Raw genomic sequence first — 23,611 nt, forward strand, 5'->3', positions numbered from 1 at the left:
GGGGGAGACACTCTAGACCCAAACTGTTATAGACCTATATCAGTCCTGCCCTGCCTTTCTAAAATCTTTGAAAGCCAAGTTAATAAACAGGTCACTGACGATTTCGAATCCCACCGTACCTTCTCCTCTATGCAATCTGGTTTCCGAGCTGGTCATGGGTGCACCTCAGCCACGCTCAAGGTCCTAAACGATATCATAACCGCCATCGATAAAAGACAGTACTGTGCAGCCGTCTTCATCGACCTGGCCAAGGCTTTCGACTCTGTCAATCACCGCATTCTTATCGGCAGACTCAATAGCCTTGGCTTCTCAAATGACTGCCTTGCCTGGTTCACCAACTACTTCTCGGACAGAGTTCAGTGTGTCAAATCGGAGGGCCTGTTGTCCGGACCTCTGGCAGTCTCTATGGGGGTGCCACAGGGTTCAATTCTCGGGATGACTCTTTTCTCTGTATATATTAATGATGACGCTCTTGCTGCTGGTGATTCTCTGATCCACCTCTACGCAGACGACACCATTCTGTATACATCTGGCCCTTCTTTGGACACTGTGCTAACAAACCTCCAAATGAGCTTCAATGCCATACAACACTCCTCCAGTGGCCTCCAACTGCTTTTAAATGCTAGTAAAACTAAGTGCATGCTCTTCAACCGATTGCTGCCCACACCCTCCCGCCTGACTAGCATCACTACTCTGGACAGTTCTGACCTAGAATATGTGGACAGCTACAAATACCTAGGTGTCTGATTAGGTTGTAAACTCTCCTTCCAGACTCACAATAAGCATCTCCAATCCAAAATTAAATCTAGAATCGGCTTCCTATTTTGCAACAAAGCATCCTTCACTCATGCTGCCAAACATACTGTACCCTCGTAAAACTGACTATCCTACCGATCCTTGACTTCGGCCCCCAACACTCTACTCAGCAAACTGGATGTAGTCTATCACAGGGCCATCCGTTTTATCCCCAAGCCCCATATACTGCCCACCACTGTGACCTGTATGCTCTCGTTGGCTGGTCCACACTACATATCCGTTGCCAAACCCACTGGCTCCAGGTCATCTGTAAGTCTTTGCTAGGTAAAGCCCCGCCTTATCTCAGCTCACTGGTCACCATAGCAACACCCACCCGTAGCATGCGCTCCAGCAGGTATATTTCACTGGTCATCCCCAAAGCCAACACTTCCTTTGGCCGTCTTTCCTTCCAGTTCTCTGCTGCCAATGGCTGGAACGAATTGCAAAAATCTCTGAAATTGGAGTCTTATATCTCCCTCTCTAACTTTAATAAGGATAAGGATTAATTCAATTTTCGCCTAAATTACATACCCAAATATAACTGCCTGTAGCTCAGGCCCTGAAGCAAGGATATGCATATTCTTGATACAATTTGAAAGGAAACACTTTGAAGTTTGTGGAAATGTGAATTGAATGTAGGAGAATATAACACAATAGATCTGGTAGAAGAAAATACAAAGAAAAAAAACAACCGGTTTTTTTCTACCACCATATTTGAAATGCAAGCGAAAGGTCACAGTTCTAGCCATCACTCTGGTTGTAATTCCGATAGTGTCCAAAATATGGCAGCAGTGTATGTGCAAAATTTCAGATGAATAACTTGAAGTATGAGTGAACTACAAGACTTTTAGTGTGAAGTCCCCAGGTACATTTGGGCAAATCGTGAAGAAGGTATTCACATTCATATTACATTTTTCTGCAAGAATATCATCAAATCTGTATACTTGGACTTTGATTTAACTTTCCAAGTATTAGTAGCCATATTATAAGTTCAATATTTGCAAAACAACCAGTTTTCATAACTTCATAACTCTGAATATCCTTATAATTTTTGTCCAAAATGAAAAGGCATGCTGTCGTACAAGGTACATTTTACGACATATACATGGTTTCCGGATAGTCCCGTAAAGCCCAGCTCATTGGCTATCTATCTAGCTTTGTTTGACCCCAATTGGTGCTTATTTGACAAAGATACAGTCCTTCAAGTGATGACAGCCCGCTTCATCGGCATGCCATGAAGGCGTTGCTCTCTGACCAATTATGGTGTCCTATAGGATATACTACACCCCTAACGATATAGTGAAGTCTTGTTACCTAGGATCTCTGAAGTACATACGAATGTGATTTGACTTGTTGAAACAACTTGTAGGGTTAGATTTTCACAGATTATTTTCTTTGCAAATTGAACGAGTGGAAATACAAAATCGATCGTGCATACTATATGGACCTTTTAAGGATATGAAAAAGGATTTTATCTAACAAAACTACACTTCATATTATCTCTGGGACCCTTTGGATGATAAATCAGAGCAATATTTCAGAATGTAAGTACACATTTCACCTTCAGAGTGGAATTTATCAAACCTATCGTGGTGAAAAAGTGTTTTGTTGTTAGGAGCTCTCCTCAAACAATAGCATGGCATTTTTTCGCAGTAATAGCTACTGTAAATTGGACAGTGCAGTTATATTAACTGGAATTTAAGCTTTCAGATATAAGACACTTATATGTATTGACATTTTGTTGTTTATCTACAATCTGCGATCTTGACATAATGCACTGCATGATTTACAACTGTCCCGTTGACAGAACCCCAATCCTTAAGTTAAGCATCAGCTGTCTGAGCCTGAACACAGCCAATCTGTAAATAGCACACCTGACTACCTCATCCCCATATTATTATTTATCCTCTTGCTCTTTTGCACCCCAGTATCTCTACTTGCACATCATCATCTGCACATCTATTATTTTCACCTCTAGGGCCTATTTATTGCCTCCCTCCCTACTCTTCTACATTTCCACACACTGTACATAGATTTTTCTATTTTTCTTTTCTTTTGTGTTATTGACTGTACGTTTGTTTATGTGTAACTCTGTGTTGTTGTTTTTGTCGCACTGCTTTGCTTTATCTTGGCCAGGTCACAGTTGTAAATGAGAACTTGTTTTTAACTGGCCTACCTGGTTAAATAAAGGTGAAATAAATATATATGAAAACTCCCCAAAAATGTCACCCAGTTACACTACTCAAAAGGCACCTAATTGGTGGGACAACTCAGATGGCAGAAATAATCTAATGACCCAGGTTAACAGGGTTAAAATTGCCTGGCTACCCAGACTTCTTGCTCAGGACAAACTCTACGCCACGCCCATGGATGTTAGTTTCTTCTCCTCAATGAGTCTGGATCTGAGTACCTCCCCGACCCTTTACCGATTGCGAACACATTCAGGGCCGTCTGATTGGTCCAGAAACCGATGGGTTGGGTCAGAGTCAGAACACGCGTAGGTAAAGCGGCGGTGTGAAAAATCCTTGTTTGCTTTGATACTCTGATTGGTTAGAGATCATCCAATCACTAATGACTTTGTTTTGTACAACTCCCCTGGCGCCCCTCGTTCCCACAAATGACTTAAATGACGGCAGTCTCAGACTAAAGTATGTAGCGAACGACAGAGCAGCGGAAGAATTGAGTGTGAGTCTAGGGTCTAGGGTCTTTAGCCCCCTTAGAGAACTGTAATGTATGTTGGACATGTGACCTACATACAGGGCACCACTGAAATGTAGCATACACACACACCACATTGGTTAATGCATGCATCTGGCATGACAGCAAGACGCGGATTATAAAAGGCTTTTGATGATGCATGTGTTGGGGAGATGTTCATGTACGTGATTCAGTTTTTATGTTGAAAGTGGAAGGTTTTCCAAGAAGAACTACAGTGAGAGGTGAAGCTTTGGGAACGGCTGAGTTATTATTTTATAAAGTGGAGCAGGCTGAGAAACCCTTTCAAACTGCTTCCAAAGTCTCTCTCTCTCTCTCTCTCTCTGCAGACCAGAGCTCCACTGCATTATTGAGTCTTATCTGAAGAAGTAGGTCGAGGCCTCGCACTCCAAGGCTGGTCCTAGCAGACCAGGCAGTACTGTATGCAGACCAGGCAGTACTGTATACTGCCTGCATACCTCCTAATACGTATGAAGGAGACCGGTATTACAAAAATACGTTAAGGCTGTACTGCTATCTTATATATCTGTCTATTGAGAAAGAGTGACACAGCCGTTCTGTGGATGACTAGGCTGTCAGTGAGAAGCATTTAGATTTGTGTGTAAATGTAGATTTTCTGCGTGTCTGCAGTGAGTCATTGTGTTGATGAGTATCTGGCTGAGAGGGCTGGGTTTTGTACAGCTGTGTACTCTGTCTCTCTTGTTCAGAACACGATGGGAGTTTGTCTTTTTCATTTCCGCAGGGGAGAGAGATGCACGAATGGTAGCATCCCAGACAGATTTAATACCTGAACCATGGATATAGTTTATGTGCTGTGTGTCTGAGAGTCAATGTATTTATCAAGCAATATGTGGTTTGTGGAGGTGGGTGAGAGTGTGTATTTATCAAGCAATATGTGGTTTTGTGGGTGGGTGAGAGTGTGTGTAATTATCAAGCAATATGTGGTTTTGTGGGTGGGTGAGAGTGTGTGTATTTATCAAGCAATATGTGGTTTGTGGGTGGGTGAGAGTGTGTGTATTTATCAAGCGATATGTGGTTTTGTGGGTGGGTGAGAGTGTGTGTATTTATCAAGCGATATGTGGTTTTGTGGGTGGGTGAGAGTGGGTGTATTTATCAATTGATATCTGGTTTTGTGGGTGGGTGAGAGTGTGTGTATTTATCAATTGATGTGATTTTGTGGGTGGGTGAAAATGTGTGTATTTATCAAGCAATATGTGGTTTTGTGGGTGGGTGAGAGTGTGTGTATTTATCAAGCAATATGTGGTTTTGTGGGTGGGTGAGAGTGTGTGTATTTATCAAGCAATATGTGGTTTTGTGGGTGGGTGAGAGTGTGTGTATTTATCAAGCAATATGTGGTTTTGTGGGTGGGTGAGAGTGTGTGTATTTATCAAGCAATATGTGGTTTTGTGGGTGGGTGAGAGTGGGTGTATTTATCAAGCAATATGTGGTTTTGTGGGTGGGTGAGAGTGTGTGAATTTATCAAGTGATATGTGGTTTTGTGGGTGGGTGAGAGTGTGTGTATTTATCAAGTGATATGTGGTTTTGTGGGTGGGTGAGAGTGTGTGTATTTATCAAGCAATATGTGTTTTTGTGGGTGGGTGAGAGTGTGTGTATTTATCAAGCAATATGTGATTTGTGGGTGGGTGAGAGTGTGTGTATTTATCAAGCAATATGTGGTTTTGTGGGTGGGTGAGAGTGTGTGTATTTATCAAGCAATATGTGGTTTTGTGGGTGGGTGAGAGTGTGTGTATTTATCAAGTGATATGTGGTTTTGTGGGTGGGTGAGAGTGTGTGTATTTATCAAGTGATATGTGGTTTTGTGGGTGGGTGAGAGTGTGTGTATTTATCAAGCAATATGTGGTTTTGTGGGTGGGTGAGAGTGTGTGTATTTATCAAGTGATATGTGGTTTTGTGGGTGGGTGAGAGTGTGTGTATTTATCAAGTGATATGTGGTTTTGTGGGTGGGTGAGAGTGTGTGTATTTATCAAGCAATATGTGTTTTTGTGGGTGGGTGAGAGTGTGTGTATTTATCAAGCAATATGTGATTTGTGGGTGGGTGAGAGTGTGTGTATTTATCAAGCAATATGTGGTTTTGTGGGTGGGTGAGAGTGTGTGTATTTATCAAGTGATATGTGGTTTTGTGGGTGGGTGAGAGTGTGTGTATTTATCAAGTGATATGTGGTTTTGTGGGTGGGTGAGAGTGTGTGTATTTATCAAGCAATATGTGGTTTTGTGGGTGGGTGAGAGTGTGTGTATTTATCAAGTGATATGTGGTTTTGTGGGTGGGTGAGAGTGTGTGTATTTATCAAGTGATATGTGGTTTTGTGGGTGGGTGAGAGTGTGTGTATTTATCAAGCGATATGTGGTTTTGTGGGTGGGTGAGAGTGTGTGTATTTATCAAGCAATATGTGTTTTTGTGGGTGGGTGAGAGTGTGTGTATTTATCAATAAATATGTGGTTTTGTGGGTGGGTGAGAGTGTGTGTATTTATCAAGTTATATGTGGTTTTGTGGGTGGGTGAGAGTGTGTGTATTGTGAGGAGAATCTGATCATCTCATCTCTAGTCGAGAGCCAGGGTTTAGAAAGGAACTAATGGAAAAATCCCCCTCTCCTGGTCAAAGGCTGAACTAACTCAATCTGTGTGTGTGTGTGTGTGTGTGTGTGTGTGTGTGTGTGTGTGTGTGTGTGTGTGTGTGTGTGTGTGTGTGTGTGTGTGTGTCAATGTTCAGTGATGTACTATGCTTACACTGAGTGCGTGTTCAGAGAGGTATTGATGGCTATTGCTAATGTGGTTCTCGTCTATATTGTTTAGCTGGAGGTTGTGGCTTCTGGCCCATATCCTGTTCACTCACACGCAAACATGTGCGTGTTCTCTTTACCCATATGTGTGCATGTGTAACAGTTATTAAATGCGTTGCGAACATCACCCGGTTTATATACAGTATGTAAAGTTGCCAATTCCGGACGTATTTCTCTGTTTTTCCCTGCAAGCCTAACAGACGTGGGGTGGCAGATCATGTTGTTTGTGGGCTACAAATGTTTGTTGTGTTTCTGTTTTGGATACAGATGAGAAGTGAAACGTTAAGGCAGGATCCCCGAAGTCGCCCCCAGTCTCTCTCTCACACACAACCCAGAAAACTAACGGTATAGTAAAATCCCTGATTATACGTGTTTCAATGTGTTACTTAGCTCTTCATGTCGTCTTAGTCTCCCTCTATACGTGTGTAATAGTGTGTTACTGACAGTGTTTGTACATAATAGATGCCTATTCTGTCCTCGTGGGCTCCCTGTCCTCGATTCATGGTAGTGCTCTTTAGAATGGGGAGATGAGGGAGGGGTAGGGGGACTGGGGGGGGGGGGAGCATGTGTGTCACGGTGGGTGAAAGGGGGGAGGTAGCGAATCAGTTATGCTGTGGAGCTCTTACCCCTCCGGAGGTGGCCCCAAGGGGACTGTGAATCTATCGGACACCGCCTGTGTCCCAGACACTCTTTGAGAGCAAATCAAATAGCTTGTTATAGGCGTGTGAGGTTTGGACAGCCTATCAGAGTTATTATTGCTGATGCTTATTGTGTGGATACCCAATCAACAGCCAACCATGGCCTTGGTTTTGGTAGCATGGTTGGTTTCCTCTAACACAGGTCATTCCTCTGTCTCGTATCACTATAGCAATCCATTTAATGGATTAAATTAAGCCATTTTATGCAATGATTGATACAATCCATTATCATGGAGTTATATTAGCTGCACTCACACACACAGCACACAGTTCCGCATTCTCAAGTTGGCGCGTATCTAGTCCAAGCACTCAGCCTCTTTCTTGCCTGTGAGATAGTTTTGTTGGATTGTTTGTGTGTCATACTTTTCTCCCTGCAGCTAAACTAGTAACCCAGACACTACTAAACTAGTAACCCAGACACTACTAAACTAGTAACCCAGACACTACTAAACTAGTAACCCAGACACTACTAAATTAGTAACCCAGACACTACTAAATTAGTAACCCAGACACTACTAAATTAGTAACCCAGACACTACTAAATTAGTAACCCAGACACTACTAAATTAGTAACCCAGACACTACTAAATTAGTAACCCAGACACTACTAAATTAGTAACCCAGACACTACTAACCTAGTAACCCAGACACTACTAAACTAGTAACCCAGACACTACTAAATTAGTAACCCAGACACTACTAAATTAGTAACCCAGACACTACTAAACTAGTAACCCAGACACTACTAAACTAGTAACCCAGACACTACTAAATTAGTAACCCAGACACTACTAAATTAGTAACCCAGACACTACTAAACTAGTAACCCAGACACTACTAACCTAGTAACCCAGACAGTACTAAACTACCAACCCAGACACTACTAAACTACTAACCCAGACAGTACTAAACTAGTAACCCAGACACTACTAAACTAGTAACCCAGACACTACTAAACTAGTAACCCAGACACTACTAACCTAGTAACCCAGACAGTACTAAACTACTAACCCAGACACTACTAAATTAGTAACCCAGACACTACTAAACTAGTAACCCAGACACTACTAAATTAGTAACCCAGACACTACTAAATTAGTAACCCAGACACTACTAAATTAGTAACCCAGACACTACTAAACTAGTAACCCAGACACTACTAACCTAGTAACCCAGACAGTACTAAACTACTAACCCAGACACTACTAAATTAGTAACCCAGACACTACTAAATTAGTAACCCAGACACTACTAAATTAGTAACCCAGACACTACTAAATTAGTAACCCAGACACTACTAAATTAGTAACCCAGACACTACTAAACTAGTAACCCAGACACTACTAAATTAGTAACCCAGACACTACTAAATTAGTAACCCAGACACTACTAAACTAGTAACCCAGACACTACTAACCTAGTAACCCAGACAGTACTAAACTACCAACCCAGACACTACTAAACTACTAACCCAGACAGTACTAAACTAGTAACCCAGACACTACTAAACTAGTAACCCAGACACTACTAAACTAGTAACCCAGACACTACTAACCTAGTAACCCAGACAGTACTAAACTACTAACCCAGACACTACTAAATTAGTAACCCAGACACTACTAAACTAGTAACCCAGACACTACTAAATTAGTAACCCAGACACTACTAAATTAGTAACCCAGACACTACTAAACTAGTAACCCAGACACTACTAACCTAGTAACCCAGACAGTACTAAACTACCAACCCAGACACTACTAAACTACTAACCCAGACAGTACTAAACTAGTAACCCAGACACTACTAAACTAGTAACCCAGACACTACTAAACTAGTAACCCAGACACTACTAACCTAGTAACCCAGACAGTACTAAACTACTAACCCAGACACTACTAAACTACTAACCCAGACAGTACTAAACTAGTAACCCAGACACTACTAAACTAGTAACCCAGACAGTACTAAACTAGTAACCCAGACACTACTAAACTAGTAACCCAGACACTACTAAACTAGTAACCCAGACACTACTAAATTAGTAACCCAGACACTACTAAATTAGTAACCCAGACACTACCAAACTAGTAACCCAGACACTACTAAATTAGTAACCCAGACACTACTAAATTAGTAACCCAGACACTACTAAACTAGTAACCCAGACACTACTAAACTACTAACCCAGACACTACTAAACTACTAACCCAGACAGTACTAAACTACTAACCCAGACACTACTAAACTACTAACCCAGACAGTACTAAACTAGTAACCCAGACACTACTAAACTAGTAACCCAGACACTACTAAACTAGTAACCCAGACACTACTAACCTAGTAACCCAGACAGTACTAAACTACTAACCCAGACACTACTAAACTACTAACCCAGACAGTACTAAACTAGTAACCCAGACACTACTAAACTAGTAACCCAGACAGTACTAAACTAGTAACCCAGACACTACTAAACTAGTAACCCAGACAGTACTAAACTACTAACCCAGACACTACTAAACTACTAACCCAGACAGTACTAAACTAGTAACCCAGACACTACTAAACTAGTAACCCAGACACTACTAAACTAGTAACCCAGACAGTACTAAACTAGTAACCCAGACACTACTAAACTAGTAACCCAGACACTACTAAACTAGTAACCCAGACACTACTAAACTAGTAACCCAGACACTACTAAACTAGTAACCCAGACACTACTAAACTAGTAACCCAGACACTACTAAATTAGTAACCCAGACACTACTAACCTAGTAACCCAGACACTACTAAATTAGTAACCCAGACACTACTAAACTAGTAACCCAGACACTACTAAACTAGTAACCCAGACACTACTAAACTAGTAACCCAGACACTACTAAACTAGTAACCTAGACACTACTAAACTAGTAACCCAGACACTACTAAACTAGTAACCCAGACACTACTAAACTAGTAACCCAGACACTACTAAACTAGTAACCCAGACACTACTAAACTAGTAACCCAGACACTACTAAATTAGTAACCCAGACACTACTAACCTAGTAACCCAGACACTACTAAACTAGTAACCCAGACACGACTAAACTAGTAATCCAGACACTACTAAACTAGTAGCCCAGACACTACTAAATTAGTAACCCAGACACTACTAACCTAGTAACCCAGACACTACTAAACTACCAACCCAGACACTACTAAACCAGTAACCCAGACACTACTAAACTAGTAACCTAGACACTACTAAACTAGTAACCCAGACACTACTAAATTAGTAACCCAGACAGTACTAAACTAGTAACCCAGACACTACTAAATTAGTAACCCAGACACTACTAACCTAGTAACCCAGACACTACTAAATTAGTAACCCAGACACTACTAAACTAGTAACCCAGACACTACTAAACTAGTAACCCAGACACTACTAAACTAGTAACCCAGACACTACTAAACCAGTAACCCAGACACTACTAAACTATTAACCCAGACACTACTAAACTAGTAACCCAGACACTACTAAACTAGTAACCTAGACACTACTAAACTAGTAACCCAGACACTACTAAACTAGTGACCCAGACACTACTAACCTAGTAACCCAGACACTACTAAACTAGTAACCCAGACACTACTAAACTACCAACCCAGACACTACTAAACCAGTAACCCAGACACTACTAAACTAGTAACCTAGACACTACTAAACTAGTAACCCAGACACTACTAAATTAGTAACCCAGACACTACTAACCTAGCAACCCAGACACTACTAAACTAGTAACCCAGACACTACTAACCTAGTAACCCAGACACTACAAAACTAGTAACCCAGACACTACTAAACTACTAACCCAGACACTACTAAACTAGTAACCTAGACACTATTAAACTAGTAACCCAGACACTACTAACCTAGTAACCCAGACAGTACTAAACTAGTAACCCAGACACTACTAAACTAGTAACCCAGACACTACTAAACTAGTAACCCAGACACTACTAAACTAGTAACCCAGACACTACTAAACTAGTAACCCAGACAGTACTAAACTAGTAACCCAGACACTACTAACCTAGTAACCCAGACACTACTAAACTAGTAACCCAGACACTACTAAACTAGTAACCCAGACACTACTAAACTAGTAACCCAGACATTACTAAACCAGTAACCCAGACACTACTAAACTATTAACCCAGACACTACTAAATTAGTAACCCAGACACTACTAACCTAGTAACCCAGACACTACTAAACTAGTAACCCAGACACTACTAAACTAGTAACCCAGACAGTACTAAACTAGTAACCCAGACACTACTAAACTAGTAACCCAGACACTACTAAACTAGTAACCCAGACACTACTAAACTAGTAACCCAGACAGTACTAAACTAGTAACCCAGACACTACTAAACTAGTAACCCAGACAGTACTAAACTAGTAACCCAGACACTACTAAACTATTAACCTAGACACTCGCATGCATGCTAACTTCCAATTAGATTAATCTCTGCAGCTTCAATAACACACTGTCGTCTGTTGACTTTAGAAATTATAGTTTGCTTGGTCTTTTCTGAGGTCACATATCCTTATGCAGTTACTCTGATATGAAAGATGATCGCTATAGCATTACGTTCATGTCTTTTTATCAATTTGACATAAGCCATGAAGGCACGAAGGTAGACAACAGTGTGATTTTAGCCATGGTAAGATGCTAGTTTTCATCCAGTTATTTTGCTGTCACAGTGCAGTAGCTAATTATGTGATTCCAAAGCATTGTGGGCATTGTGCCGTTGTTTTCCATGTGAGTGAGTGTTGTGTTTGGTTACTCGGTCTGTATATCTGCCGGGTGTGCGTGTGCACGCTGCATATTGCCGTGTCCTGGTTTTCATCTAGTTCCTTCCTGTGACTCTGGTCCCGCCCCTGTCCTACTTATCCAGGAACGAGGGAAAACAGATTTGGAAATAAATGATTAAGTATTAGTTGGATTAAATACTGGGAGCGATTCATCGTGTGTGTGTGTGTGTGTGTGTGTGTGTGTGTGTGCATGAGGTTTAAAAACTCCTCAAATCTATCTCTGTGAATAATTTGTGGTTATAAAAAATATATTTAAGGAATAGGCAATTGGCCATGTGATGTTACACAAGTTATGGGTTTCTTCTGCATGACTTCCCATCATGCATCATTATACATTTCTCCAAACCCCTCTTCCTCTTCCTTCTTTTTTTCCCTTTCAGCTCTCTTCCACTTTCTCTCTCTCCCTCACTCCCCGTCTCTCCCTTGTTTTCTCTCTCTCCCTCACTCCCCGTCTCTCCCTTGTTTTCTCTCTCTCCCTCACTCCCCGTCTCTCCCTTGTTTTCTCTCTCTCCCTCACTCCCCGTCTCTCCCTTGTTTTCTCTCTCTCCCTCACTCCCCGTCTCTCCCTTGTTTTCTCTCCACCTCTCTCATTCTCTCCCATTTACTGTATTTCTCCCTCCCCCTCTCTCTCTCATTCTCTCACTTGCCTCCCACTCTCTCCCTTCCTCCTCTCTCCATCCCCCCTTCCTCCTCTCTCTCTCTCCCTCCCTCCCTTCCTCCTCTCTTTCCCTCCTTTCCTCCTCTCTCTCTCCCTCCTTTCCTCCTCCCTCTCTCTCTCCCTTCCCACTGTACCACAGTATCTTTGTCATTAGTGTAATGCTGCAGTAGGGTGGGGTTCTATTGATAGCATTATTATAACACAGTCCTGCATAGTCTGTCTGTTACACAAGCCTACAGAGGACTGTAATAGTCTCTGTCACACAAGCCTACAGAGGACTGTAATAGTCTGTCTGTTACACAAGCATACAGAGGACTGTAATAGTCTGTTACACAAGCCTACAGAGGACTGTAATAGTCTGTCTGTTACACAAGCCTTCAGAGGACTGTAATAGTCTGTTACACAAGCCTACAGAGGGCTGTAATAGGCTGTCTGTTACACAAGCCTTCAGAGGGCTGTATCTCTGCTGCACTGCTCTTACAGCAGGAAGCACACACAGAGGAGGCATATAGCTGTGGAAGATGGGTCACTATGTGCTACAGGAAGGGTATTTCTTTGTCTGGTCTTGTCCATAAGGGAGGCATGGTACTAAAGAGATGCATCACATAGGTGTATGGCATAGATTCTGCTCCCTATACTGTGCTTACCATAGCAATACATAGACAACGTGGTGTGTGTCTGTATCAGTATCTGTCCTCATAAAGGGATATGGTCACTGTATGGTCTGTGTTACCACAGATAGGGGGGAGGTCTCTGGAGCCTTGGCCCAGTGAGGGTGCAGGGAGCTGGGCAGGCCGAGTGAGAAGGTCAGCCTCTCTGTGGGGTGTGGTGGTGGAGATGGGAGCTGCTAGCTCTCACAGTGAATATGTTGCTGCTGAGCTACATTATCACTGCATGAGCAAGCCAGCAGCAGCCCTGTGTGTGTGTGTGTGTGTGTGTGTGTGTGTGTGTGTGTGTGTGTGTGTGTGTGTGTGTGTGTGTGTGTGTGTGTGTGTGTGTGTGTGTGTGTGTGTGTGTGTGTGTTTCTTTGGGTGTCACATCGTGGGGAGTATGCTTTGTACTCACTGCTCAGAGATAACAGGGCAGTGTGAATATGAACAGAAGCAGATAGGAATCTCTGAATAGGAGAGCTGTGCAGAAGGAAGGAGGAGATCCAGAAGGAATTGTGTTATCATTCATGCTCTCAGCTGCCTTTGAATAATAAGCCTTCAGCCGTGTGTGTGTGTGTGTGTGTGTGTGTGTGTGTGTGTGTGTGTGTGTGTGTGTGTGTGTGTGTGTGTGTGTGTGTGTGCATTTGATTGTGTTTGAGTGTGTGTTTGAGTGTGTGTTTGAGTGTGTGTTTGAGTGTGTGCGCACATGTCCTCAGCCCCCGCTCCCTCATGGTGAGGTGTGGTTACCACGGAGACCAGAGAGCTGTGCAGAACAAGAGAGGAGGAGAGGAGGAGAAACTCGCCTGTTCTGCTAACAGACCTCCCCTCCTTCATGTGTTAACACACACACTAACACACACACTAACACACCCACTAACACACACACTAACACACCCACTAACACAGACACACTCTCTCACCCACTAACACACACACTAACACACACACTAACACACACACTAACACACACTAACACACCCACTAACACACCCACTAACACACCCACTAACACACCCACTAACACACCCACTAACACACACACTAACACACACACTAACACACACACTAACACACACACTAACACAGACACTAACACACACACACTAACACACACACTAACACAGACACTAACACACAGACACTAACACACACACTAACACACCCACTAACACACCCACTAACACACACCCACTAACACACACACTAACACACACACTAACACACCCACTAACACACACAGTAACACACACACTAACACACACACTAACACACACACTAACACAGACACACTCTCTCACCCACTAACACACACACTAACACACACAGTAACACACACACTAACACACACACTAACACACACACTAACATACCCACTAACACACACACTAACATACACACTAACACACACACTAACACACACACTAACACACACACTAACACAGACACACTCTCTCACCCACTAACACACACACTAACACACACACTAACACACACGCTAACACACACACTAACACAGACCCACTAACACACCCACTAACACACCCACTAACACACCCACTAACACACACACTAACACACACACTAACACACACACTAACATACACACTAACACACACACTAACATACACACTAACACACACACTAACACAGACACACTCTCTCACCCACTAACACACACACTAACACACACACTAACACAGACACACTCTCTCACCCACTAACACACACACTAACATACACACTAACATACACACTAACGTACACACTAACACACACACTAACACACACACTCAAGCAGAAACATACACACTAACATACACACTAACACACACCCTAACACACACTCTAACACACACACTCAAGCAGAAACATACACACTAACATACACACTAACATACACACAGAGAGAGAGAGAATAAATGCCCATTCACTCAACAGTATGAAACAATGGGTGTTTGTTTTAAAATAAATAAACATGAGTAGGCTACTCATCACCTTCTCCTCCCAGACACGCTCTAATTTCAGGACGCACAGGCACACACACACACACACATCAACACCCTCGAACAAATCTCCCTTGGTACCCACCTTCTTGCTCCCTCTCTCTCCCTGCCCCTCCTGGTTAATAAGATAGACAGACAGACAGACAGACAGACAGACAGACAGACAGACAGACAGACAGACAGACAGACAGACAGACAGACAGACAGACAGACAGACAGACAGACAGACAGACAGACAGACAGACAGACATTCATCATACCCCATATATCTACAATCAGGATGCGAACGTTCTGTCTCTTTATTTACCAACTGTTTACTAGTTATTAATAATGTAGAGCATTCGGTTATCATACCCTCTGGACATGTTGCATCTCATTAAAGGAAATGTAATGAGGAATAGTCTGGGTGATTCCATGCAGCAGAATTCCAGTGTAATTGAGGAGACTGAATACTCGTGTGTGTGTGTGTGTGTGTATTTGTGTAGGGGTGTTTGTGTTTTTGCTTGTGTGCAAGCCTCGTGTCTTCATTGCTAATTGTTTCATTGCCCCCTCTGCGGGTCCTCCATTGGCCCATCCCAGCAGTATAGTGAGCAAAGAGAGGAGGAAATTATGCCGTTGGTCAATGACATCAGCATATTTCACACCTCAGAGGAATAATTAGGAATCATCAATTTCACACTGCATGTCCCTACTGAGCATGCTCTATTTGAGGTCTGACTCCACTCAGAGTGGGTCAATGGGAGAGATGGATATGGCCAGATATGGGTCAGCTAACATTTACTTAAAGAGCAATGATAGTATATAGCTAACGTTACGAAAAAGACAGAGACAGCGAGGCACCTTGATGAGACCACGCTGCCTGCCTGCCTTTCCCTCAGATGACCACTCAAACCATGAACTTTCTAATGACTGTCCATGTCATGATGTCATGATGTCATGATGTCTTGCTGTCTTGATGTCATGATGTCATGATGTCTTGATGTCTTGATGTCATGATGTCATGATGTCAGGATGTCTTGATGTCATGATGTCATGATGTCATGATGTCTTGATGTCTTGATGTCTTGATGTCATGATGTCATGATGTCTTGATGTCATGATGTCAGGATGTCATGATGTCATGATGTCATGATGTCTTGATGTCAGGATGTCTTGATGTCATGATGTCATGATGTCATGATGTCTTGATGTCTTGATGTCATGATGTCAGGATGTCATGATGTCTTGATGTCATGATGTCATGATGTCTTGATGTCATGATGTCATGATGTCTTGATGTCTTGATGTCATGATGTCATGATGTCTTGATGTCATGATGTCATGATGTCAGGATGTCATGATGTCATGATGTCTTGATGTCATGATGTCAGGATGTCATGATGTCTTGATGTCATGATGTCTTGATGTCTTGATGTCAGGATGTTGTTTTTCTAAATCACTTTCTTTGAAAGTGCTATATAAGTTGATGACAATATATGAAGGCACTTACCCTCCTGACATAGTTAAATAACCACGAGGCAGGGCTATATTGGAATGTTGATAGGTCACTAAGTGCTGAGTAGATATGAAATCCCTTTTCCCTGGTGAACGGCTACAATGCCACAACACGTACTCATTATTGTCTTTTAGGACTTTGTGCATCTGAAAGTGTGGGATATGAAAGCATCTCGTCTGCTTGAGTTTCATTTGTTAAGGGAGTGTAGTTCAGCTGTGTCTTCATACGCTTTACAGTGGCCAGAAAAAGTATGTGTACCCTTTGGAATTATCTGGATTTCTGCATGAATTGGTAATCAAATTTGATATGATCTTCATCTAAGTCACAACAAGAGACAAACGTAGTCTGCTTAAACTAATCACACACAAATTATTGTATTTTTCTTGTCTATGTTGAATACATCATTTAAACATTCACAGTGTAGGTTGGAAAATGTATGTGAACCCCTAGGCTAATGACTTCTCCATTAGCTAATTGGAGTCAGGAGTCAGCTAACCTGGAGTACAATCATTGAGACGAGATTGGAGACGCTGGTTAGAGCTGCCCTGCCCTATAAAAACACTCACAAAATTTGATTTTGCTATTCACAAGAAGCTTTGCCTGATGTGAACCATGTCTCAAACAAAAGAGATCTCAGAAGACCTAAAGAACTGTTGACTTGCATAACGCTGGAAAGGGTTATAAAAGTATCTCTAAAGGCCTTGATGTTCATTAGTCCACGGTAACACAAATTGTCTATAAATGGAGAAAGTTCAGCACTGTTGCTACTCTCCCTAGGAGTGGCCGTCCTGCAAAGATAACTGCAAGAGCACAACGCCGAATGCTCAATGAGGTTAAGAAGAATCCTAGAGTGTCAGCTAAAGTTTATCAAGACATTTTGTAAGAGAATGTTAGGTTATCTGTCCGCTAATTGAAGCTCGACAGAAGTTGGGTGATGCAACAGGACAACCACCCAAAACACAGAAGTAAATCAACAACAGAATGGCTTCAAAATAAGAAAATACGCCTTCTGGAGTGGCCCAGGCAGTCCTGACCTCAACCCGATTGAGATGCTGTGGCATGACCTCAAGAGAACGGTTCACACCAGACATCCCAAGAATATTGCTGAACTGAAACAGTTTTGTAAAGAGGAATGGTCCAATATTCTTCCTGACTGTTGTGCAGGTCTGATCCTCAACTACAGAAAACATTTGTTTAGGGTTATTGCTGCCAAAGAAGGGTCAACCTGTTATTAAATCCAAGGGTTCACATACTTTTCCCACCCTGCACTGTGAATGTTTACATGGTGAATGTTTACACTATGAATGTTTACACAGTGAATGTTTACACTGTGAATGTTTACACGATGAATGTTTATACAGTGAATGTTTACACTGTGAATGTTTATACTGTGAATGTTTACACGATGAATGTTTACACCGTGAATGTTTACACGATGTATGTTTACACAGTGAATGTTTACACTGTGAATGTTTATACGATGAATGTTTACACGGTGAATGTTTACAACGTGAATGTTTACACTGTGAATGTTTACACAGTGAATGTTTACACTGTGAATGTTTACACGATGAATGTTTATACAGTGAATGTTTACACTGTGAATGTTTACACTGTGAATGTTTACACTGTGAATGTTTACACAGTGAATGTTTACACTGTGAATGTTTACACGATGAATGTTTATACAGTGAATGTTTACACTGTGAATGTTTACACTGTGAATGTTTACACTGTGAATGTTTACACGATGAATGTTTACACCGTGAATGTTTACACAGTGAATGTTTACACTGTGAATGTTTACACTGTGAATGTTTAAACGGTGAATGTTTACACTGTGAATGTTTACACGATGAATGTTTACACAGTGAATGTTTACACTGTGAATGTTTACACGATGAATGTTTACACAGTGAATGTTTACACTGTGAATGTTTACACGATGAATGTTTACACAGTGAATGTTTACACTGTGAATGTTTACACTGTGAATGTTTACACGATGAATGTTTACACGGTGAATGTTTACAACGTGAATGTTTACATGGTGAATGTTTACACGGTGAATGTTTACACGGTGAATGTTTACACGGTGTGTTCAAGAAAGACATAAAAACGTGTTATTAGTTCAAACAGACTGTGTTTGTCTTTTGTTGTGACCCAGATGAAGATCAGATCAAATTTTATGATAAATTGCCCAACCTCACTAATGCTCGTGGCTGAATGGAAGCAAGTACCTGCAGCAATGTTCCAACATCTAGTGGAAAGCCTTCCCAGAAGAGTGGAGGCTGTTGTAGCAGCCCATGATTTTGGAATGAGATGTTCGACGAGCAGGTGTCCACATACTTTTGAAAATGTAGTGTAGTTCAGTTTAGCTGTGTGTTCATAGTTCATTTTAGCTGTGAGTTTGTTAGAGTAGTTTGTAAATGTAGTGATTTTGGCTCAGCCAGGGTCAGGGTTCATCAGGCTGTTCAGTAGACTGTGACCCATAACCCAAAATCAGATGATTCTGCACTGTGTAGGAGATCAAGTTGAGTGTGTGTGTTAGGGCTGCATAACTAATCAAATTCACACAGAAATCACATGTTGACATTTACAATACCCATATCCATCATCCTAGTTCTAGGATTCCAACAGTTCACCCAAATGTTTTGATCCACATTGCAAGCCAAATCGCAATCGCAATATTTGGTTAAAAACAATGTGGCCCATATCGTGCAGCCCTTATGTGTGTGTGTGTCTGTGTATAACAGAGAGAGCAGTACGTACGTGCAAGAATGACTGATTCTTGTGCATGTAGACCCATACTGTTATGTGTCTGCTCTGGTCTCTCCTATTGTGACCTAGAAATCCTGTGATGGGGTCAGACCTGCCAAGTTATTATTTCTATTGGGCATAGAAGATTATGACTTGATATGATGATGATTAATATTTCAAATCATGTTTCATGTTTCCAACTGAATGGAAATGGGACAGGAGCCTCTGCACCCAGGGCCTAATCCTGGGATTATACATAACCAAACGTCCGTAAACTCCTAAACGCTGTCTCTGTGGAGATACAGGGTAACATACAAAAAATATACCAAAATACCCAGAAATCTGTTCATAGAGCAGAGCTCATCCGGTCCTGCATCAATGAGCAGGAAAACAATGTGGCACACTTATGCCCATCAGCGTGTGTGTGTGTGTGTGTGTGTGTGTGTGTGTGTGTGTGTGTGTGTGTGTGTGTGTGTGTGTGTGTGATAAATATATAGAGAGAAAGCAATAGAGTGAGGAGGGGGGGGGGGCGAGAGGGGTAAAGAGAGGTGGGAGGGAGTTGTCTATTTTTTTTATCTCAATTGGGTTGAGGACAGCTGATTGTGGAGGACAGGTCATGTGATGCAGCATTCCATTACTCTCCTTCTTGGTCAAATAGCCCTTAAACAGCCTGGAGGTGTGTTGTGTCATTGTCCTGTTAAAAAAAAAAACAGTAGTCCAACAAAACGCAAACCAGATGGGATGGTGTATGGCTGCAGAATGCTGTGATAGCCATGCTGGTTAAGTGTGCCTTGAATTCTAAATAAATCACAGACAGTGTCACCAGCAAAGCACCCCCACACCATCACACCTCCTCCCCCATGATTCACGGTGGGAACCACACATGTGGAGATCATCCATACACCTACACTGCGTCTCACAAAGACACGGCGGTTGGAACCTAAAATCTCAAATTTGGACTCATCAGACCAAAGGACAGATTTCCACCAGTATGTCCATTACTCGTGTTTCTTGGCCGAAGCAAGTCACTTTTTCTTATTGGTGTCCTTTAGTAATGGTTTCGTTGCAGCATATTGGCCATGAAGGCCTGATTCACGCAGTCTCCTCTGAAAAGTTGATGTTGAGATGTGTCTGTTACTTGAACTCTTTGAAGCATTTATTTGGGCTGCAATTTCTGAGGCTGATAACTCTAATGAACTTATCCTCTGCAGCAGAGGTAACTCTGGGTCTTCCTTTCCTGTGGCGGTCCTCATGAGAGACAGTTTCATCATAGTGCTTGATAGTTTTTGCAACTGCACTTGAAGAAACTTTCAAAGTTCTTGAAACTTTCCGGATAGACTGACCATCATGTCTTAACCTGTTGAGGACAGACGTTCTGCTACCGGAACCCCGTTCCGCCTGCGGAACCCCTAGCCAACAGCCAATGGCATCGCACGGCGCAAAATACAAAACCAACTAAAATACCACAATTCAATTTTCTCAAACAATCAACAACACTGCTCAAAAAAATAAAGAGAACACTTAAACAACACAATGTAACTCCAAGTCAATCACGCTTCTGTGAAATCAAACTGCCCACTTAGGAAGCAACACTGATTGACAATAAATTTCACATGCTGTTGTGCAAATGGAATAGACAACAGGTGGAAATTATAGGCAATTAGCAAGACACCCCCAATAAAGGAGTGGTTCTGCAGGTGGGGACCACAGACCACTTCTCAGTTCCTATGCTTCCTGGCTGATGATTTGGTCACTTTTGAATGCTGGCGGTGCTTTCACTCTAGTGGTAGCATGAGACGGAGTCTACAACCCACACAAGTGGCTCAGATAGTGCAGCTCATCCAAGATGGCACATCAATGCGAGCTGTGGCAAGAAGGTTTGCTGTGTCTGTCAGAGTAGTGTCCAGAGCATGTTGGCGCTACCAGGAGACAGGCCAGTACATCAGGAGACGTGGAGGAGGTCGTAGGAGGTCAACAACCCAGCAGCAGGACCGCTACCTCCGCCTTTGTGCAAGGAGGAGCACTGCCAGAGCCCTGCAAAATGGCCTCCAGCAGGCCACAAATGTGCATGTCTCTGCTCAAACGGTCAGAAACAGACTCCATGAGGGTGGTATGAGGGCACGACGTCCACAGGTGGGGGTTGTGCTTACAGCCCAACACCGTGCAGGACGTTTGGCATTTGCCAGAGAACACCAAGATTGGCAAATTCGCCACTGGCGCCCTGTGCTCTTCACAGATGAAAGCAGGTTCACACTGAGCCCGTGACAGATGTGACAGAGTCTGGAGACGCCGTGGAGAACGTTCTGCTGCCTGCAACATCCTCCAGCATGACCAGTTTGGCGGTGCGTCAGTCATGGTGTGGGGTGGCATTTCTTTGGGGGGCCGCACAGCCCTCCATGTGCTCGCCAGAGATAGCCTGACTGCCATTAGGTACCGAGATGAGATCCTCAGACCCCTTGTGAGACCATATGCTGGTGCGGTTGGCCCTGGGTTCCTCCTAATGCAAGACAATGCTAGACCTCATGTGGCTGGAGTGTGTCAGCAGTTCCTGCAAGAGGAAGGCATTGATGCTATGGACTGGCCCGCCCGTTCCCCAGACCTGAATCCAATTGAGCACATCTGGGACATCATGTCTCGCTCCATTCACCAACGCCACGTTGCACCACAGACTGTCCAGGAGTTGGCGGATGCTTTAGTCCAGGTCTGGGAGGAGATGCCTCAGGAGACCATCCGCCACCTCATCAGGAGCATGCCCAGGCGTTGTAGGGAGGTCATACAGGCACGTGGAGGCCACACACACTACTGAGCCTCATTTTGACTTGTTTTAAGGACATTACATCAAAGTTGGATCAGCCTGTAGTGTGGTTTTCCACTTTAATTTTGAGTGTGACTCCAAATCCAGACCTCCATGGGTTGATAAGTTGGATTTCCATTGATTATTTTTGTGTGATTTTGTTGTCAGGACATTCAACTATGTAAAGAAAAAAGTATTTAATAAGATTATTTCTTTCATTCAGATCTAGGATGTGTTGTTTATGCATTCCCTTTATTTTTTTGAGCAGTATATTTTACATCATTTTAAAGATAAGACTCTCGTTAATCTAACCACATTGTCCGATTTCAAAAAGGCTTTACAGCGAAAGCAAAACATTAGATTATGTTAGGAGAGTACATAGCCACAAATAATCACACAGCCATTTTCCAAGCAAGCATATATGTCACATAAACCCAAACCACAGCTAAATGCAGCACTAACCTTTGATGATCTTCATCAGATGACACTCCTAGGACATTATGTTATACAATACATGCATGTTTTGTTCAATCAAGTTCATATTTATATCAAAAAACTGCTTTTTACATTAGCATGTGATGTTCAGAACTAGCATACTCACCGAAAACTTCCGGTGAATTTACTAAATTACTCATGATAAACGTTGACAAAATACATAACAATTATTTTAAGAATTATAGATACAGAACTCCTTTATGCAATCGCTATGTCCGATTTTAAAATAGCTTTTCGGCGAAAGCACATTTTGCAATATTCTGAGTACATAGATCGGCCATCACGGCTAGCTATTTTGACAGCCAACTTCGGGGTCACCTAAACTCAGAATTACTATTAGAAAAATTGGATTATCTTTGCTGTTCTTCGTCAGAATGCACTCCCAGGACTTCTACTTCAACAACAAGTGTTGTTTTGGTTCCAAGTAATCCATAGTTATATCCAAATAGCTCCGTTTTGTTTGTGCGTTCAGGTCACTATCCGAAGGGTAACGCGCGAGCACATTTCGTGACAAAAAGATTCAAAATATTCCATTACCGTACTTAGAAGCATGTCAAACGCTGTTTAAAATCTATTTTTATGCTATTTTTCTCATAAAATAGCGATAATATTCCAACCGGGCAATGTTGTATTAATTCAAAGAGAGAAAGAAAAACATGCGAGTTCTCCTGAACGCGCATCTCCAGTCTCACTGTCCCCAGGCTGACCACTTACAAACTCTGCTCCTATACTTTTCCCAGAGACAGCAGACACCCCATTCCACTTTCTGACGGCTTTAGAGAGCCAATGGAAGCCTTAGAAAGTGTCACGTTACAGCACAGATGCTGTAATTTCGATAGAGATGTAACAGAAGGACAACAAATGGTCAGACAGGGCA

The 23,611-nt window shown here is 42.3% G+C and overlaps 1 protein-coding gene across 9 annotated transcripts in view; it reads left to right on the top strand.

The window, feature by feature from the left end:
• The window catches only part of LOC115205348 (protocadherin alpha-C2), a 204,661-nt gene that overhangs the window by 60,883 nt on the left and 120,167 nt on the right, over nucleotides 1-23,611 (top strand). For 6 of the 9 annotated variants that reach the window (XM_029771215.1, XM_029771226.1, XM_029771216.1 and 3 more), the window contains exon 2: nucleotides 6,576-6,653. The exons of the other annotated variants lie outside the window; for them this stretch is intronic. In XM_029771215.1, coding sequence (XP_029627075.1) covers nucleotides 6,576-6,653 — 78 coding nt within the window. The remainder of the gene's footprint in view (nucleotides 1-6,575; nucleotides 6,654-23,611) is intronic. 9 annotated transcript variants of the gene reach the window in all.

Source organism: Salmo trutta, chromosome 13 (genome assembly GCF_901001165.1).
Source record: "Salmo trutta chromosome 13, fSalTru1.1, whole genome shotgun sequence".
NCBI lineage: Eukaryota > Metazoa > Chordata > Actinopteri > Salmoniformes > Salmonidae > Salmo > Salmo trutta.